Genomic DNA, 12,200 nt, shown 5'->3' on the forward strand with positions numbered 1-12,200 from the left:
TGCACGTGAGATGGGTTTCCTGAATACAGCACACTGATGGGTCTTGACTCTTTATCCAACTTGCCAGTCTGTGTCTTTTAATTGGAGCATTTAGTCCATTTACATTTAAAGTCAATATTGTTATGTGTGAATTTGATCCTGTCATTATGATGTTAGCTGGTGATTTTACTCATTAGTTGATGCCATTTCTTCCTAGTCTCGATGGTCTTTACATTTTATGATTTTGCAGCGGCTGGTACCGGTTGTTCCTTTCCATGTTTAGCGCTTCCTTCAGGAGTTCTTTTAGGGCAGGCCTGGTGGTGACAAAATCTCTCAGCATTTGCTTGTCTGTAAAGTATTTTATTCCTCCTTCACTTATGAAGCTTAGTTTGGCTGGATATGAAATTCTGGGTTGAAAATTCTTTTCTTTAAGAATGTTGAATGTTGGCCCCCACTCTCTTCTGGCTTGTAGGGTTTCTGCCGAGAGATCCGCTGTTAGTCTGATGGGCTTCCCTTTGAGGGTAACCCGACCTTTCTCTCTGGCTGCCCTTAACATTTTTTCCTTCATTTCAACTTTGGTGAATCTGACAATTATGTGTCTTGGAGTTGCTCTTCTCGAGGAGTATCTTTGTGGCGTTCTCTGTATTTCCTGAATCTGAATGTTGGCCTGCCTTGCTAGATTGGGGAAGTTCTCCTGGATAATATCCTGCAGAGTGTTTTCCAACTTGGTTCCATTCTCCGCATCACTTTCAGGTACACCAATCAGACGTAGATTTGGTCTTTTCACATAGTCCCATATTTCTTGGAGGCTTTGCTCATTTCTTTTTATTCTTTTTTCTCTAGACTTCCCTTCTCGCTTCATTTCATTCATTTCATCTTCCATTGCTGATACCCTTTCTTCCAGTTGATCGCATCGGCTCCTGAGGCTTCTGCATTCTTCATGTAGTTCTCCAGCCTTGGTTTTCAGCTCCATCAGCTCCTTTAAGCACTTCTCTGTATTGGTTATTCTAGTTATACATTCTTCTAAATTTTTTTCAAAGTTTTCAACTTCTTTGCCTTTGGTTTGAATGTCCTCCCGTAGCTCAGAGTAATTTGATCGTCTGAAGCCTTCTTCTCTCAGCTCGTCAAAATCATTCTCCATCCAGCTTTGTTCCGTTGCTGGTGAGGAACTGCGTTCCTTTGGAGGAGGAGAGGTGCTCTGCGTTTTAGAGTTTCCAGTTTTTCTGTTCTGTTTTTTCCCCATCTTTGTGGTTTTATCTACTTTTGGTCTTTGATGATGGTGATGTACAGATGGGTTTTCGGTGTGGATGTCCTTTCTGTTTGTTAGTTTTCTTTCTAACAGACAGGACCCTCAGCTGCAGGTCTGTTGGAATACCCTGCCGTGTGAGGTGTCAGTGTGCCCCTGCTGGGGGGTGCCTCCCAGTTAGGCTGCTCGGGGGTCAGGGGTCAGGGACCCACTTGAGGAGGCAGTCTGCCCGTTCTCAGATCTCCAGCTGCGTGCTGGGAGAACCACTGCTCTCTTCAAAGCTGTCAGACAGGGACATTTAAGTCTGCAGAGGTTACTGCTGTCTTTTTGTTTGTCTGTGCCCTGCCCCCAGAGGTGGAGCCTACAGAGGCAGGCAAGCCTCCTTGAGCTGTGGTGGGCTCCACCCAGTTCGAGCTTCCCGGCTGCTTTGTTTACCTAAGCAAACCTGGGCAATGGCGGGCGCCCCTCCCCCAGCCTCGCTGCCGCCTTGCAGTTTGATCTCAGACTGCTGTGCTAGCAATCAGCGAGATTCCGTGGGCGTAGGACCCTCCGAGTCAGGTGTGGGATATAGTCTCGTGAGGCGCCGTTTTTTAAGCCGGTCTGAAAAGCGCAATATTCGGGTGGGAGTGACCCGATTTTCCAGGTGCGTCCGTCACCCCTTTCTTTGACTCGGAAAGGGAACTCCCTTACCCCTTGCGCTTCCCAGGTGAGGCTATGCCTCGCCCTGCTTCGGCTCGCGCACGGTGCGCGCACCCACTGGCCTGCGCCCACTGTCTGGCACTCCCTAGTGAGATGAACCCGGTACCTCAGATGGAAATGCAGAAATCACCCATCTTCTGCGTCGCTCACGCTGGGAGCTGTAGACCGGAGCTGTTCCTATTCGGCCATCTTGGCTCCTCCGCAAAGTCTTAATCGACCTCGAGGTTTTAACCGGTAGAGACTACCTTATGTCCCTTGAAGGCCCTTCGATCAGGCCCTGTGCTCCAATTTGACTTTTAAATGTACAGAGGCCAGAAGAATACTACTATATTACCTTAATTAAATCTGTAATCCTGCAACTCATCCCTTGCTTTTTAGTGATTTATTAACTGATTCCCTCTTGAGGGGAGGGCAGGAACCTTATAGTCTCATGTCACTTACAATGGCTGGTGCATGGCTAATACTTATTAGAAATATTTGTTGAATGAGTGGTTAACATTATTATAACTCCCTGTTTTTGATGTCCCCCAAATTTACCCTATTTGTTTTTTAGTAAACATATATCATACATATAACCTTTATTTAAAACAAATAATAGAAGAAGTTCACTTTAAATAATCAGGTATTCCATATATTCAAGTGAATATGTTTTATTAAATGCATACTAATATCTTTCTATAGTATGTGAGTATACATAATAAATTAAAATGTATATATTTATTAAATATAGATAGATATAATACCAGAACATGATTATTTCAGATGAGAAATCAAAATAAACCCATTTTTAAGTATCTTTTGGTCACTCCAAATTGATATTGCTCATAAAAAAATACACTAGTTTTCCCTGGGGAAAAAAAATTAATTCCATAGCAATGCAGTTAAGGGACGTGTTTTATTTCATAGCTTTCTGCAAGCAAAATTGCTCTGATACAAAATGAGTTCAATGATACAGGTGCTACTGTCCACTCAAGCAAAAGAAAACCTCACATGTATATGAATGCACTTTATACTTATATTCTTACAGTATAATAGGTCTAATATCCAGGATGCCTCTGGCCTCATTGAAAGCAATGGCACAGAAATGCTGCAAGGTACTTGAATATCATAGTACTGGCAAGTGCTTGAAGTAACTTCCTGTGAGTTCTCTGTCAGATACTGCAAAGACTGCGTGTGGGTGTGTTTGTCTTTTTGTCTTCCATCTTTTGGTTTACATTTAAATCATATCAAAAAATATCCCCTGCATGTATCATTCAGCTTCTCAGAGTTTCCATAAAAACAGGAAAATGTCATGAGGTATCCCTAACGTCAGGGATTGATGTAGTGCTGTGGCTGTCAGAGAGGATGTAGACTTACCTGTAGGTACAGTAACTGAGTTTAGTGTGTGCCCTGCACGTTATAGTGCAGAAATGTTAGTTCATGTTAAACTTTTCCTCCTCACATATGATGTGACTTTAACCCCAGAATATCTGACAAAAAAATTATACAGATAAAATAAAAAGACAAATACACAAATAAGGCCAACTGCAGAATTTTAAACTCGCCTCTTGCAGTATTTCACAAGAATTTCTACACCATATTTTACATCGTTCAAACTTAAATAATAAATGCTCAAGGAAGGGCCTTGGTAGAACCAATTGCACTATCTCTTTGAGGACTTGTCCAATTTGCTGGCAGGTGATTTCCTCTGGGGCGTGGGGATTTTTGAAGGCTTCGCTGTGGATGGCCGAGAACCTGCTCGGGGTGTAGGTCTGTGTGTCTGGGGGACAGTTTCCACATCTGAGCACACGGACTGGATTTCTGAAATGTCAAAGTCTGATGCATCACTGCCTCGGCGGCTGCTGGCCCTGCTGCCAGCTTTGCTTCCAGCTCGACTTCCTGGTCGGCTGGGAGTCTTCTTGGAATCTGAGGAAAGAAGGTAGAGACAGCTCACCCTTATTATTGGGTCCATCTGCAACGAATTTTTGAAACCTGATGCCACCTTTAATCTTAACTTTTTTTCCTGGTGTGTAGTAGGCACTCAGAAAACAGTTGTTGATTCACAGCCTTTCTCTATTACACAAGGGTATGCAGGCTTACTCTAAGTAGACATAATATAGAAAAGGCTAGATTTCCATCTACAAGGTAAGTTTCGGCTTCCCCTACTTAAAACAGGATTCCATTTATTGCAAACAGACATAAGGAATATACCTATCCTTTAAGATTGTGCTTTCTAAAGTTTAAATTATGTGTCCAGGGATGCGTGTGATGCAAACATAGAACAAACAAGACAGGTTTAAGTCTTGCCCAAGAATAGGTAACTCCAAGAACGTAGGAATTCAACAGATGAGATTGGAAACTTTAAAGAGGCTTCTTGCTTGCTGAGCTCAGAACCCAGAGATTAGTAGGTTCATTATTTTGCGAAGCAATGTGAGCTACACTGGTGTGAGGCTCAGTGTGGCTGGGTTCTTCCAACCACCCCAAAACAGGGCCCTGTGCAATCTCTGAGCTGGCAGAAGAGCCAAAATCTTTCAACTTGAAGGGGTAGAATACCACTGTATATTTTCTTCTGTTGTACAGTCATTCTTTCATCTTTCTTGGACACTTTTAGACACTTGCACCCATGACTCACTTTATCCCCAACTTTTGGAGGACTGGGGCTACATATCATTTTAAGACTACCTCAGGGTCAATTTGTAATTTCTTCCCCAGTGAGGAGGAAAAGGGACTTTAATCCTCAGATGACCATGCTGCAAAAGCCATTGAAAAAAGAAAGGCACCACACTCACCAGCAAACTGCGTTCGGACTCTGGCAGCTGCAGTTGTTATCAAGCCACTGTCCTCCCCAGAGTGGAAGCCTTTCCCTGATAAATATCCTGGAAGTCGAAGCTTGCTTCCTTGTATTGGCGTTCCCTGTATTTAACCAGCAAGAAGACATTTCAAAATATTGCTCCTGTAACATGATATTCCACTGACACCACTTCTTTACATATGGGTGGAAACTCTCTACTATTCCTCTTTAGGAGGTGGAGGGGGAGAAACTCTTCAATTAAATAAGGCATGGGGTTCTCTCTTGATTTTCTCTTCTAATTTCTCATTCTCTCTCAGAATTCAAAGAAACTTTCTAAACAATATGAATTCATGGTTGAAGAGAAAACAAAATGGAGACCCCCAAAACTGAGCATAAAAGTGATGGCAAGGAGAAATAAATGGTGAGTATGTTAGTATCTTTCAGACTGTCAGTGAATATTCCAGAGTTAATGGTGTATTGCTAAAAAGATGGTGACTGCATGCGTAGAGGGGGCATGGAGCAGAGAAAAACTGTGTCTGGATATTCTGCTGCCTCCACTGCTTTTATGGAGCCAGGAAGAGACAGAGACAGAACGATAAGTAAATAAATAATGGATACAGACATCATTTAAATAAACTTAACTGCAAAAAGAAAAAAAGTGATTTTTAAATAACTTGCTACCACATCACATCACTTCCTGGCTCTATCACTTCTACAGTCTTTACAGACAAAATACATAGGCAACATTTGGAGAAGTTCTTTTTTACAATCTTTATATGAGTTTGTAGAGAATGTCTAAAACAATCATAAGTATGAGATTTTATTATACAATCATTGCACTTTTTCCAGATCACAACATTTAAAAAATTCTCCCAAAGTTAAAAAAAATAAACAAGTATCTTGAGGAACATAGGGAATGTAATATAATATTCCTCAATGAAAACACAGCCAGAGAACTATTTGGAGGAAATGCATTGAAACAAATTACATGTATATTTTTAAACAACTGATTTTCCCTTTATTAGCTTAAAATGTTATAATCATCTGATACATGAGTTACTCTTATTAATATTAATAGTCATTTATCTACATATGTGTATACTATACATATACTTAAGTGTAGTATCTATATGTGATTTGTATACATAGAATGTTCAAGTTTTCAAAATACTTTTACACACATAACCACAATTAATCCTCACACTCACCTAATCATAACCTTGAAAATGTGAAAAATCAGAGCCTGAGGAGGCACATGATTTGCCCAAGATCTGACAATGCTGATCTAGCTAAATTCCTAACTTAAACAGAATCTCAACAACACGAGGGAGAACCCACAAATTATGAAACATATCACTCAAGGTGGCAGAATTCATAACCGTGAAAGACCAAAATCATTCTTCTCAGAATGCCTTGACTGTTTTGATTTTATTTCACAGTCCCTCCCATAGAAACATGTTGTTTTTTGGTTTTTTGTTTCATCAGGTTATTTGAAATGAAACACAGTTTTGCACTAGTCAAAATAACTACTTAGACTTTGAGAGAGTTTCCACTTAAAAAAATTTTTGAACATAGCATCATAGCCTTCAATATTTAAAGCAAATGTTAATATGTCCCTTGAGGTTGTTTGAACCTTTCTCTGTTTTTGCTATAATAGATCCATAATAATTGACAGACATCTCTAGAGGTAATATATAATACTAACATCACCCAGTTGGTGGGAAGGGGTGGAAATGAGGGGCTTGGGAAAATGAGGAGCAAGAAATGAGGAAACGCTAAAGAATGGGTTGTTTTTGTTCCAATTCTCCCACTTCTCAGCAATGAGATTTCCATGGAGTCATGGAGGTAACACATTTTTTCTCTGCCTGTCACTTATTATTAACGTGAGGATTAAGTAACAGACAAGAAAGTGTTTTGAAAAGCATAAGAGGGCTTTTAAAAGTTATTATATTACTTTTATTTGAGGATCCTGGCCTTTAAGTTACGTCCTTTATCATTAAGGTGAAATACCTTCTTCAATTTCAAGAAAAGGTATTTAGGGATTTTTCCCCACTAATTATTGGGATTCTAATAAAATATCTGATTATTTTGTACCTATGTCTGTTGTTTCACAGTGAAATTTCTTAAAAAGATATACAGCTGATTTGCAATTGAATGTAAATGACCTGATACATGAGTTCATCTTGGCAAATTTTATATCACCTAAATATCTTCTCCCCATATATCATGCTGTATTAAAAAGTTAGAGCATGCTTAAATTAGTTATTAAAATCTTAAAAAAAACCCATACATTTATTACCTGTTGAAAATGACAGATAACTTTCTGCATACCTAAGCCTACCCCTCTGACCCCCCTGCACTGATACTGAGAGCTTATGTCACACCTGCCCAAAGTTTTGGGGCAGGTATAAATGTAACAGACATTCAGAAGGACCATGCCCACAGTGAACATTCAGTAAACATTCTTTTCAGTGATGCTCTTGCAAATCATACTGCCTTTTACTCCCATTTGAAGGGAATGTGTTGCACTTCTTGCCCATATTATATCTAGTATATTTAGTAGCTTTAAAAGAAATTTTACTTAAGTCTGGCTATAACCTACTCTATGTTACTCTCCCAAGAGATAACAGTGGAACTAAGTATGAATGAGAACAAAAAGGAGGTAGTCTGCAGGAGTGACTGGGTCAAACTGACACTGTTTAAAGAGCTGCAGACTATCTTTTCTGTTAACCCCTTACTCTCACATCTTCCAAGAACTGCTGGGTTGATACTTATTTTATAGAAGTGTATAAAAAGACATAGGGTTAGCAAAGTACATATATTTAGGGAGTGGTGCAACAATGTTAGTGGGTAATAGCTTCAGTTAAAGGAGAATGTTAAGACTGGACTCTGGGGCCTTACAATACCTCTGCAGATGGCACGGGAAAGTCTGAGCACTCTGCTGCTTTACAAGGAGTTGACATTTTGCTGTTTGTCAACCATGGTTTACCATAATTGCGTGTTAAAGGATGGAGAATCTGTATGGAACAATGGCAAATCAAATGAAAAGGATAGCAGATAAAAAAAACAAAGCCACAGAAAGAGACATTCATAGCAAAGAGTCACATTTCACAGTAAGAATAATAATTTAAAATAAGTGGAAAGATCCAATGGCAAATCATACACACCAAAAAAATGAATGAAGCTTTAAAAAGAAAAATCAATCTGGAAGATCACAAAGGCTTCCTAAATAGATCATCTCTATGTGGGCCACTAGGCAAAAGCATATATTCAAAAAAAAATTCCTGTATTTCCCACAGTATGAGAAGGTGCACAAATGGAGATAGCTGGTCCTACAAATTCTAGGGCCCTAAATAGAACATTCAGAAGTCTACTTGGGACATTGATTGCAAAGGTGGAGGAAAAGTCTTCATCCTGAGTCTTACCTTGGGTGTGGTGGTGGCAGGGACCTGTGGGGAGGCCGCCTGAGCAGCCTGACTGGACACAGAAGTGGATCTGTTGGGTGAAGCGCCTCGTGATGATGGCCGGGATCTTCGGCCTCGGGGTCGGAAAGCAGCCATACCCTGGCTGGCACCATCTGCTAAAATGAACTTCTCACGCAGTTCCATGTTTGTCCTTCCTTTGGCTGGGTTACACACACACAACAATGCACACAAAGAAAAGAAGGAAAAGAAGAGGCGCTCAATCGTTAATGGGAAGAACGGCCACCTGGCACCAGAGATCACGTTGAGAATTTCAAGAACATCTTTTTGCCATGCCAACTCCAACTCAGCATAACAAAAAGTTAAATGCATTCCTTTACAATGCATTCCTTTTGGATACAGGTGAGTTTGGGGAGGAAAAAATAAAGTGTGCTTATTCTAACACTAGACACCAGCAAGAATAACCACTATTAAAGAAAGTGTCAGCATGAAAATGGAAAGCTCATGCTAAAATATCATTAATCCACCAGCTACAGATGCCCACATGGTTTCATTACCCTCTCATCACACTGAGAAGACAGACCAGTAAGGCAGGGACTGTGTCTTTTGCATGTACTACTGAGGTAAAGAGAATGCCAGTATTTCAACATTGGGATAAATTAAAGAATATAATTACACAGAATGATTGATGGCTTGTTAGTCATGATGACAACATATAAACTTCTGGATTTTTCACTTAAATGAGGCAGCTAGTATTTTTATTTTATGCCTTGAAAAACTGTTTTACCAACATGCAATAACAAACACCAGACCCAAGGATCTGTGAGGTAGTCAGTGATGCAGCACTCCTACAAACACATACGCACACGGAGAATACTCCACAAGAACCCGGTGAGCAACGTGTTAGCATGTGTTTGATCACTTATAACACCTGCATGTGTAACACAACCAAAGTCATCAAATTTTCAGAATTTAAATTTGGAAGCACCAGCTCAGCTGGATATGAGTTAAGCCATACGCGATGGATGAAGCATGTTATTTTAAAACAAATGACTGAAGCAAGAATGGAAAAGTAGGAAAGAGAAAAGGAAAGAGGGGAGAGGCAAAGAGAGAGGTTGCCAACCTATAGTAGGCTGAGTAGTAGTAATTGAAGAGTTTGATTCCGAACGTAACATTTTACTCCCATGATGATGAACTAGAAAAAATGACACAGGATACCAATCACATTAAAGAATACTGTTAGCAGAAGAAGAAAACAAAGTACAGTAGTTGAATATGTAAAGGATGCTCACATCCGGCCTTTAGCACACATTTTAGAAGAAAAGTTGCATCAGGAAAAGAAGCACTCAAGGGATTGGCTCAATAAGAAAAATGTATTTGGAAGACTGTGCCACAGCCATGCTAACCTTCCTAAGCAACCCAACAGAACACTATGTATTCTGATTTCTTCATAAATGGAGTTGCATTTCACCTTAGGCTACGTTATTTTCAAAATATAAAACAAACAGGAGCTTTTGTTCTTGTTTTACTTCTCTCACAGGTGTGTCTTTGGCCAGGAGAGAGCAGGGCTACTGCATATGATTGTATAACAATCCATGGTGGCCTTGGCAGAGAAGCCTGATGACTGATATGTCTATGTGTACCAGATGGTGACACCATCACCAAAACCAAGAGGCCCTACAGGAGGAAACCTGGGATCCCACTTGGTAGCTGAAGGAGACAGCACTGACGTGAACATTCGTTGTTTGCTAAAAAGGATTACAGTGAGCTCACAGGTAAAAGAAAATTATAACAATTTTATTGTTTTTTTCTTGGGGGGGAAGAAAAATGGGCCTATTGAGTAATTGGTACCAAATTAGAAATTGCAATCAAATGACCATGTGTAACGTAAATTGGTTAAGAACTTAAAAATTGACAGAAGGATCTCAAAACAGAAAAATTAAAAGCTAACTTAGGACTTGGGCTGGAAGATATGTAGACAGCTATAGTATTATATGTTTATATTTGTAATGTTCTAATCTGCAACTTCAAAGAGTCAAGTTAGCATTGGATTATTATTTTAAAATTTTTTAATTATGGCTTTCCTCACCTGCTCTTCATTTCATAAAAACTTTGACCTTTAAACTTTTATTATCCAGTATTTTCAGTCTTCATCACCTCAATTTTCTTTTCTCTTACTTTGCTATGTCATAACAGACAAAATCCTTTCCTTGGTTGGTATAATTGTTTGGAAAATCGTAGATGTAAAAGTCTCCTAAAGAAAATGGATTCTAGTATTTCCCACCCACCATATTTATCCAGAAAAAAAAAAAAAAAAAAAAAAAAAAGAAAAAAATGAGAAGAACATGGTTTACATGACTGCCACAGGTTCTTTGGGAACTTCAGGCTGACAGACCAATGTGAAACATTCACTATTGGAATAAATGACCAAAATTATGCCCAGTATGTTTTGGTGCTGGATATAATATAAAATTGAAATACTTTCATGATGTTATCATGATAAGCATCTCCTTACCCCTGCAAGGATCATTTTTCACTAAGAACTCATCAAGTGCCATCCATCCACCTCCAACACGAACCATCACAGTACTCCGCAGGATCCGGACCAGTCGCAGTTGCTGGGAGTCTCCAAACTGTTCAGTGAAGAAAGAAAGAACCTCTAGTTGTCAATAATAATTCTAAACTACAGGATGATGTGCAATTTGCAGTAGCTAAAGCAACCGACTTTAATTTCTTGCTTAGTTCATAGCGATTAGTAAAATCTCAGAAAAGGGGGTTTGTAATGATTTGTGTTAGACGGCTGCATGCTGATTTAGCCCAAAGGAAACAGTTTGAAAAAAAAAAGATTACAAAGGTTATCAAGTATACTACCAAAGCTTTGGTCTAAAAATTATTTTTCTTTCTTATGACAGAAACAATATTAGTAAGGCAGTAATTTTAAAATGTTTCTAGGAATTAAACATAGCCATGAAAGTAAGCACTGGCCCACTTGCCCAGGGCTTATCCAAAATAAAATGATTCTAAGAAAAATTTAATAAGCTTTGATTCTTCTTCATTAAACTCTCTCTTACAGTAAAACCGTTTTCCACTGAACTCTGTGAGAAATCTTTATAAACTCATTTTCTTTTCTCTAAGGGCAGTTTTCACTTAAAAAGAATAAAGTAAATGAGTATGACTCATACAAATTTCACAGTCAACTAAAATTTCTGCATCCCTAATGATCCGGTAAACCAATTTGTTAAAGGCTGGATTAATATGCCATTTTAGATTACTGTAATATTAGAATAGCCAATGACACATTATTAATGATACAGCTGCCAAATCTAAAAGGTTTCTCTCATAGTTGTCTGTACCATAACTGTTGATACTAACAGGCAATCATCTTTTTCTTGCCCTTTCAATAGATCTCCAATAATGTAGATATGCTACAAATTCTGCAAGTCCTGAATAAATTTCTAGATTCCAGGTTTCTGATCACAGGTTTATGTTTTGAAAGCCTGTGAGAAATGATTTTATACTTTAAATCATTTCTAATAGGTTCATGTCCAACTCATAAAAACTACCAGACTGAATTTCACGGTTGTCATCCCAGCAGACAAGAAGGCAAAATGAACAGTCAATTAAACATAAATGGCTTCTTTGTAAAGCAGGTAACATACAATTGTGACTTTATTTGGGCTCATTATGGATAAACAGAAAACTCTAAGTAGAAAAAAACTGCTAGTTTTCAGTGTTTTAATACTGAGTTTCAAGAAGAAAACCCAAAAACAATACCAACCAAATCCCTCAGGATCCTAAAACTCAGAAGGACCTAGAAAGCATGTAAAATGCACCAGCAGGAACTCATGTGTTTTTCCATCAAACTTTTAAAAACCACTATTTCTAAATCTTTTTTCCTTAAACATTGAGACTTAAACTTTCCTATAATTCTTCCTGAAATGTTAATTAAAATTTAAAAATAAAAGTGTAAATTTATTTTGTTAGAAAAAAATTGGTGCCGCTAATAAGCAAAGGGAAAGGAGGGGATTTAAAGAAAATTACCCTTAAGGAACCAGATAATGGGACTAGATGATTTTGGTTCAAG

The 12,200-nt window shown here is 38.8% G+C and overlaps 1 protein-coding gene across 27 annotated transcripts in view; it reads right to left on the bottom strand.

The window, feature by feature from the left end:
* Positions 1 to 2,558: 2,558 nt before the first annotated feature.
* Positions 2,559 to 12,200, bottom strand: part of DST (dystonin) — a 494,942-nt gene continuing 485,300 nt past the window's right edge. For 16 of the 27 annotated variants that reach the window (XM_055391862.1, XM_055391852.1, XM_063707672.1 and 13 more), the window contains 6 exons: positions 10,632 to 10,749; positions 9,240 to 9,311; positions 8,120 to 8,319; positions 7,601 to 7,711; positions 4,693 to 4,816; positions 2,559 to 3,829 (listed from right to left, as the gene is read on the bottom strand). In XM_055391862.1, the coding sequence (XP_055247837.1) occupies positions 3,567 to 3,829; positions 4,693 to 4,816; positions 7,601 to 7,711; positions 8,120 to 8,319; positions 9,240 to 9,311; positions 10,632 to 10,749 (888 nt within the window). In that variant the 3' untranslated portion in view covers positions 2,559 to 3,566. The remainder of the gene's footprint in view (positions 3,830 to 4,692; positions 4,817 to 7,600; positions 7,712 to 8,119; positions 8,320 to 9,239; positions 9,312 to 10,631; positions 10,750 to 12,200) is intronic. The other 11 variants (XM_055391863.1, XM_063707674.1, XM_055391851.2 and 8 more) reach the window with 3 other exon arrangements.

The sequence above is a fragment of the Gorilla gorilla genome, chromosome 5, assembly GCF_029281585.2.
Source record: "Gorilla gorilla gorilla isolate KB3781 chromosome 5, NHGRI_mGorGor1-v2.1_pri, whole genome shotgun sequence".
Taxonomy (NCBI): domain Eukaryota; kingdom Metazoa; phylum Chordata; class Mammalia; order Primates; family Hominidae; genus Gorilla; species Gorilla gorilla.